The 8,331-nt window shown below is 41.3% G+C and overlaps 1 protein-coding gene across 1 annotated transcript; it reads right to left on the reverse strand.

Moving 5' to 3' along the window:
- Positions 1–2,491: 2,491 nt before the first annotated feature.
- On the reverse strand, positions 2,492–5,261 carry LOC145351421 (protocadherin gamma-C5-like). The gene has a single exon (XM_080201021.1). It carries the CDS (start codon positions 5,145–5,147, stop codon positions 2,736–2,738), a length of 2,412 nt encoding a protein of 803 aa, XP_080057147.1. The 5' UTR covers positions 5,148–5,261; the 3' UTR covers positions 2,492–2,735.
- Positions 5,262–8,331: the final 3,070 nt, after the last annotated feature.

Raw genomic sequence — 8,331 nt, forward strand, 5'->3', positions numbered from 1 at the left:
TCCTACTCTCTGTTTCCTTGCTGGCGAACATTTTTTGATTGATCCCAATACATTACTCCCTATCCCATGTGTTTTAGTTTTATCCACTATCCCCTGGTTAGTGACTTGATCAAAAACCTCTAATGATATGGTCCAACTTCATCAGATCCACTGGTCCTATATTATCTGTTGCACAAGTGCTATACATGCATAATATTGCGACTACCTTTAAATTGCCCTCTTAAAAGACCTAACAAGCAATTCCATTGTACCAAACCATTGCTAAAATGTCTATACTCTCCAGCCAGAAATGGTAAACAGAACCCTGCCGATAGTACACATAATTCTTATAAACCTATGAGTCCTTGTGCTAAAACGCAGTCCAGTCAAGCAAACGTCTAACATTGTCATACCCACTGATCATCACAGCTAACAGTGATATATTTTTGGGAGGGAGTTGCCCTGGGATTACTCAAAATTTAGTCCAGAGCTGATGAAATCATTTGCCAACGTTAGCCTACCCAGCAAGCATTGCATCGTATGAAAGAAAAAGAATGGGCAGTTGCAATTTGTCCTGAGAGAGTTTGATTTTATTTACTCTCCCCACATCTATTTTCCTTTTATTCAAGTTAACTTTCTTTGCAGTGAAAGAAGTTCTAACTTACATTTTCCTGGATCTTTTTCATTACGCAACTCGGCATTCTTTTGCGATTGCCACATTTCAGAGGTATTCTCCAAGGGTATTTGACCCACTTCACCCATCTTATTTCCTAGCGCTAGAACTTCCAATGTCTCGTTTCCAATGGGACCGAGAACATCTTTGTCATGGAGATTATATTGACCACATCACATAATTAGCTGCTTCCCCTGACTATCCAATATTGTACCTATGAATACTTGGTTAATTAAAGCCCCTGAAATGTGCTATTCGAGATGTCATCCACATATCGGCGTTTTCCTGCCGATTTCTTCCTCTCTCACTTTTCCCTTTCTTTGAGTTACTGGCTGTAAAGCTATTAAATGTCCTTGGAAGCGCGATTGTGCCCTTCTACTCCCCCATTCTAACCATATGGAGTATTTCCTTGCCCCATTAAAGTCATGCTCTATTTCCAGTACGATAGTGCCTTCCTCAATTTTCGCCTCTATCTTTACATGAACTTCTGCAGAGGGATTACTATATACCAATAGTAATCATTCTTAAACTTAGTTTAAGCTGCTGACACTGTATCATGTTCGATCACTGTATTTGCTCCCAAGGTACATCAAGAACCACTGGACATCCGCGACTTCTGCTCAGAGGGACAACAGATACAAGGGAATGCCTGTTCTGGCCATGTGCAATAAGAGTTCGCTATATATCAAGTTTCCTTCCTGTCGGCTGGGATTAAATCTTTCAAAGTAGGGAGGTCTTGCTGCAGCTGTAAAGGGCATTGGTGAGGCCGCAGCTGGAGTACTGTGTGCAGTTTTGGGCGCCGCACCTGTGCAAGGATATTTTGGCCCTGGAGGGAGTGCAGAGGAGGTTTACTAGGCTGATACCGGAGTTGAGGGGGTTGAGCTATGAGGAGAGGCTGAATAAACTAGGCTTGTACTCGCTAGAGTTTAGAAGAATGAGGGGAGATCTCATTGAGACGTATAAGATGATGAATGGGATGGATAGGATAGAGGTGGAGAGACTCTTCCCGCTCAAAAAAGACAGTAGGACTAGGGGGCACAGCCTCAAGATAAAGGGGAGGCGGTTTAGAACGGAGTTGAGGAGGAACTTCTTCACTCAAAGGGTGGTGAATCTCTGGAATTCTCTGCCCGTTGAAGTGGTGGAGGCTGCCTCGCTAAATATTTTTAAGAAGCGGGTTGATGGGTTTTTGATAAGAGAGGGGATTAAGGGTTATGGGGAGAGGGCGGGAAAGTGGAACTGAGCCACAACAGATCAGCCATGATCTTATTGAATGGCGGGGCAGGCTCGAAGGGCTAGATGGCCTACTCCTGCTCCTATTTCTTATGTTCTTATGTTCTTAAAAGACAGCATTGTGGCAACACCACCATCGCATTGTTTGTCGTGGGCTGAGACAAAAGTTCATCTTGACTTCCCAAGTGCCTTTAGAACTCCGCATTAATGGTCATCTTACTGGTGAAGCTCAAATGCCCACACTGAAATAAAACCTAAAAACTAAAACTAAAACAGGTAGCTACTGAAAAAGTAAAATTGCATTTTTGTATCTGCAAAACCCACAGTCCCACTGAAATTAGAAATATATTTGACTCCTCTTGAATTTACCCACAATAGTAGATAACCATCTAGCCAGATTGCAATGTAGCTCAGTGATTCCGGAATCTGTCTCAATTGACGATATTTTATTGAAGCAGTGTCAATCTTTGCGTGGAAAGCAACAGCAAAGCTAATGCAACCAATTAGCACATAGCAAACTGCAAATTTAATATTCAGTAGACCTGTTTATGTCACGCTGCCTGAGAAGGCTTTGTGGGACATTTCTGCAGTTCAGCTGATCATGAAATATTTTAAATGCTCAGGTTTCCTTCAGCCGTAAAGCCCAAAGTAAAATTACTGCGCATGGTGCCTTCTAATGTCATTAACAATCACAAAACAGCTTTCATGAGACTGCAACGTATATGCCCCTGTCTATTAATTCACACATTGCGCCATCGACCCACACACCAATGCAAGAAACTCTCTGCTTCTTTCGCTGAGCATGTGGACTTATGACGAGCCAATCAAAAACAACAAACGTTGACATGTAAAATTATTTTCCTATTTCATGGTTGTTAAAATCATCAAGAGGCAAGGTCGGATGGCACGGTTTTAAAAACAAAAAATCGCTCTTAGAGGATTCAGGAGAGAGACAGACAGTGTAATTGTATGAATCCCGAATAGGTAGCGTGTGAGCAGTATCAAGGTAATTCGCATTTGCTTTCGGGACAGATCTACGATTAAAGGTATCAGACGAATTCCCCGGCCTATAACAACAGATTGGAGACGTGTAGCCGTAAACATCTCTGTCTTGCTTGCACTTCAAGGCGATCAGCAGAAATATTATTAATAAAAATATGCAGGTAGTTGACCCTAAAGTTATAACGAGCAACAAATTCAAATCTGTAAATAAGCCAGGTTTCCTAGGTATGATTTTTCTCTCAGAGTTTTCGGTGACGTTCGTTAGGACTGAAACCAGAATTGCGATCGTACTGGAGAGACTAGGCTGCCCATTGTCCTTGACCAAAACGACAAGCCTCTGTGTCAGGACATCTCGGTCTCGAAATCGTCGAGTTGTTCGGATTTCTCCAGAGGTAAATCCCACACTAAAAATACTGCGGTCTGGGGTTTCCAAAAACTGATAGGAAAGCCGTGCATTCTGTCCGGAATCTGAGTCTGTAGCAATTACTTTGGTAATCATGTATCCTGGAGCTGCTGACTTGGGAACAACTTCCATCGCCGTTGAACTATTATCTGCTCGAGGTGAAACGATAGCGGGAATATTGTCATTTTGGTCCAAGACAATAATGTTGACTATGGCAGCGCTGCTTAGTCGGGGAGATCCATTATCTTGAGCTTGGATTTTAATCTCAAAATTCTTCCGCACTTCATAATCGAAGGAGCGCAGCGCGTAAATGCGCCCAGTTTCCGCGTTAACCGTCACGTCGCCAGACACGGAACGTTCTTGTGCGCTTTCCTCCAAAAGAAAATACGACACCTTGCTATTCTTGTTCAAATCAGGGTCTAAAGCAGTTACAGCAAATACCAATGCACCCGGAGTGTTGTTTTCCATCAGGAAGGCATTATATGATGGTTGTGTAAACCGGGGAGCGTTATCATTTATATCAGAAATTGAAATGAGGATGGTTCTATTTGTTGAAAGACGGGGTGATCCTGCATCCCAAGCTGAAATGCAGATGTTATATAACGGAGTCGTTTCGCGATCCAGTTTATCGCTGATTACCAAACTGTATTTATTATTCAAAGACTTTTGAAGTTTAAACGGGATATTCGGGGGCGCCTGACAATTTACCTGTCCATTTTCACCAGAATCTCGATCCATTACACTTATTATAGCGACTACTGTCCCGACAGCAGTATCTTCCCATATTTCACTGGATACTGAGGTAATTTTTAACTCCGGCGCGTTATCATTAATATCAATTAATCCAACAAGAATCTCGGCGCGCCCGACTAATGCGGGTGTTCCAGTGTCCACAGCTTGTACCTCAAGTTCATAAACATGTTTCTCTTCATAGTCCAGTGGTGCTCGAACTCTGATCTGTCCTGTTACCGTGTCCAAAGTGAACAAGTCCTGAACACTTTGAGAAACGTGGCTGGTTAGAAAGTATTTTACCTCACCGTTTTTTCCTTCATCTAAATCAGTAGCATTTATTGTAATCACCAAACTACCTTTAGGTGCGTTCTCCATTACGTCAACCCTGTATATCTGATGATCAAATACGGGTGCGTTATCATTGCCGTCCAGAACAGTAATGATTATTTCTGCAGTGCCAGATCTGTGAGGGATTCCACCGTCGATGGCCATCAATGTCAGACCAAAGGTCGACTGTTTCTCACGATCTAACGGGCTTTCTAACACTATTTCGACAACTATACTGCCATCACTTCTCCTGTGAGTCTTTAGGCCAAAGTGATTGTTTGTACTGATTTGATAAGCACTCACAGTGTTTGTACCGACGTCGGGATCGTGCGCACTCTCGAGAGGAAAGACAGCTCCTGCTGCAGTGAGCTCGGAGATTTGTAAAGGATATGTGGTTTTGGCAAAACTGGGAGAGTTATCATTTATGTCCAAAATCTCCACATCAATGCGATGCATTTCCAAAGGATTTTCTACCGTGATATCCTGAGAAACGGAACAGCTCGAGGTTCGGCCACAGATAATTTCCCTGTCGATTCTCTCGTTCACAACCAAAATGCCATTCCCCATGTTCACCTTCAATAACTGTACGCCGTCATCAGATACCAGCCTAAAATTGCGGTCCGCCATATCTCGAATGTTTAGGCCTAAATCCTCGGCGATATTCCCAACAAATGCGCCGCGTTCCATTTCTTCAGGGATTGAGTACCGAATTTTCCCGTAAACTGCGTCCCAGACACAAACTAAGAATATAAAATATAACCAGCGGCTGAATGCGTTCGCCATTATTCCCGATTGGATCATGTTGTAAATACTACAATCTCTCTTTTCGTCTTATCGGCGCCCTGCAATATAAAATACGTCTTGTGGTGAAGGGAAGTGCCGATATTAAACTGAGAAGCGTAAGATCTCGGAGCGTCTGACCCCCTGATCGTCAGTCGACGATATAAATGCGCTAACAGTTTGTCCTTTCCTTTGCTTCTGTCTGCGCTTTGTATTAATGGAGGGGGAGGTAGATCTCTCCCAGCGTTTGCTTTTCTTATTGGTAGACAGCGACACAAAGAGTCCTCGCCCATAACTGCACCAAGCATCTCTTAAAGCTGAACAGACTTCATCGACTGACACTCGCACTGAACGAATATTTAACGGTGCGCACTATAAATTCGTCCTTCTGCTGGAAAACATTCCCATGTGTTGTTTAGCAGACTTTATTTTCCCACTTATGTTTTTTTTGACAAGTGTGCTTATTTGCAGTTTGCACTTCGCAATTAACAATATCGTAATTTAAAGAATAAATTACCTTTCCTCAAAGGAAATGTATAAAGTTGCATTTACTGCGTAATTCATACCATATCAACGTTTTCATTAATGCGCTTTGAAAACGTAATCAAATTTGATTCTATGTACAAAATTCAACGAAGTAAGAATTTATGAAAATATGTTCAAGGCTGCTATTGACTTTTAATGTATCCCTGGTTACCAGGTTTAGTGATTCCAGTGTTCCGCTTCTTTTCGTCGACAACAAAGTCATTTTGTTGGTCGAGTTGTGAACTATTTGGATTGTTACTCAATATTTATGTTCACAAAATAAGGAGCAAATTCGCAAGAATTTGGCGCAACATCAATCGAAAGGAATTGCTGGATTCAGTTTAATTCCCAACGGCAGAATTGACGATGACCAGGCCAATGTGCCGTTGAAACTTCAGGGCATTTTTACTGGGCAAACCTACTAATGGGGCACATCTTTCCAAAGGGCTACGAAAAAAAACCCTGCAAGCTCATACGCGAGATAACTGCAGCTCATTTCCCTTAAAACATATCCGATAATTAAGGCAAAAGAAATGCGTGACTAACAGCAGAAACATATTGGCTACCCTGACCTTTCTCTAATTCATTTCTAACTCTCACGAGGAGGCCATTAAACCCCTATGGCTCCAAATCTTTAAATTTAATTGATTGCGTTACACGTGCACTTCTGAGATTGACATTGTTAAACTCTACAAGAAACGTCTAGGGAAAATTTTCCAGTAAATCTTTTAAGGTCTTGGTGCTCTTGGTCTTGGAGGTCAAGGAAGCAAAAAAGAAATGACATTGCTAACCTTGAGACTGATTGCTGCGAGCTAGAACGCTTGGAGATCTTGGACAGGCTTGGAAGGCCTAAGAGGTTGCTCCTGTTTGTTTTTCTTTGTACTTTGTTCTTTGCCATGACTGATCTAGGTGCATGATATTAGCTGACTGAACTCGATGTGGAAAATATTTTACAGACTCCTCACCATCAGCCCACTCTATCATTAGTTCTATTCTAGAACACAAACAGAAAATATTCCTCGCTCTTGCCTGAACTATGAAGATTATAAGGCTCTTCTGAGACGTTTCGTTTCCGATTCTCCAGTGATGTAAAACAGCCTCAAAATTAAAAGTTAATTGTTTTCAACTGGTTAAGCCTCCGGTTCTGAGCATTGTTCGCGCAATCGTTGAATATCTATGGCTAAGGAGGCAGATATTGATCCATCAGGGAATAAAGGATATGGGGTCTTTGTAAGCAATTGGAACTGAAGCTCCATATCAGCCTTGGCTGATGGTGGAACAGGCTGGATCAGCCGGTCTGTTCCTGCTCCGATTGCATGTGTTATGTATTTTAAGAATCTCGGCCCTTCATCTGCCTCTTTAAGACCCTCAATGAAATTTATTAATGGTAACGACGTTTCGACGCTTTTCTTGATGTATGATATACTTTTATTGGAGTTTTACATTTCTCCTGACTTGATTATGATTGCCAGAAACAGGTAAGAGCATTTATCTGCTGTAAGTGTGCTTTATGAATAACCAATCAACATAGAATCATAGAATGGATTCAGCACAGAAGGAGGCTTGTTGGTCCCTCTTGCCTCCGATGGTTGTCTTCAAGAACAATTCCCTCAATCCCAACGCCCTTGTATTTCTGCATATCTTCGCAATTCGTTTTTCTGTCTTAGTTAGTTATTTCATTCCATTTTGAAAGACAACATTATACATTCCCACACTAGAAAACAAGTGAATTTCAATCCTAAGCACTACATGTTTTGCCAGGGAATTTCTTAATGGCCAGTCCTTAACGCAACTTAAGTTGATGAAGAGCTTGAATCTTGGCCAAGAAGAGGGAGAGCAAAGCGGCAAACAATGCGACACAAAACAGAGACAAAAAGAAGCAAAATAATGGCATCGCTTACCTTAAGGCTGATTGTTCTGAGCCGGAAAATTTTGAAATAGTTTATTACAAGCTGCGAAAAAATTTGCAGGCCGATTGATAGATCCTCAAGGATTCTGAGACAAAGGTATCCCAAGAAAAACTAATATGACAACTTATATCTACGATTGTTGCTCTCAAGGAAATAAATAAACTCTAAATACAGTTTCCAAGTGTTTGGGCGAAGCCCTTGTCATCATTGAACAGCATTAGGCCGAGATATTTTGTAGGTCTCCACATGCTTTGTTGATACTTGACAAAATTATGCTGTATACTCTGGTTGTGAGTATAAATCTAGTAGATTATTTGCTCGTGATAACTTGCATTTATTATTTCGGTGTATTTGGTCCTTTATTGTTTATATAGGTGGACTTTTTCATTTTGATTATTTTCAAGTTGTAACGTGACCATTGGCATCATGTAATTCAGGATCGATCGAAATATTATTAAATAGTCATAAAAATACATATTCACCCTTTTTGCTTCAGGACCCTAACTTGCCCAGAATCATTCGATACGTAATTCTGCGTACTTAGATAGGTTAACCCAGCGGAGTTGGATCTTCCATCACATATCAAATATATGTTACTTGGAGATTTGTTGGAGATGATGATGTATTCCAATTTATTTTAGTACCAGGTCTATAGCTAGTATAGCTAATATGCTCATATAATGATCTAAAATTACTCCTGGTAGACGAATAGTGCTAACAATAAGTTCGTCGGAATGCATTTAAGCAGCCGAGTGTGGAATTATCGTAGA

Source organism: Carcharhinus amblyrhynchos, chromosome 13 (genome assembly GCF_965287045.1).
Source record: "Carcharhinus amblyrhynchos chromosome 13, sCarAmb.v2.hapA, whole genome shotgun sequence".
Lineage (NCBI taxonomy): Eukaryota > Metazoa > Chordata > Chondrichthyes > Carcharhiniformes > Carcharhinidae > Carcharhinus > Carcharhinus amblyrhynchos.

Coding starts and splice junctions, on each gene's coding strand:
- LOC145351421 (XM_080201021.1), bottom strand. CDS start 5,147: ATGATCCAATCGGGAATAATGGCGAACGCATTCAGCCGCTGGTTATAT.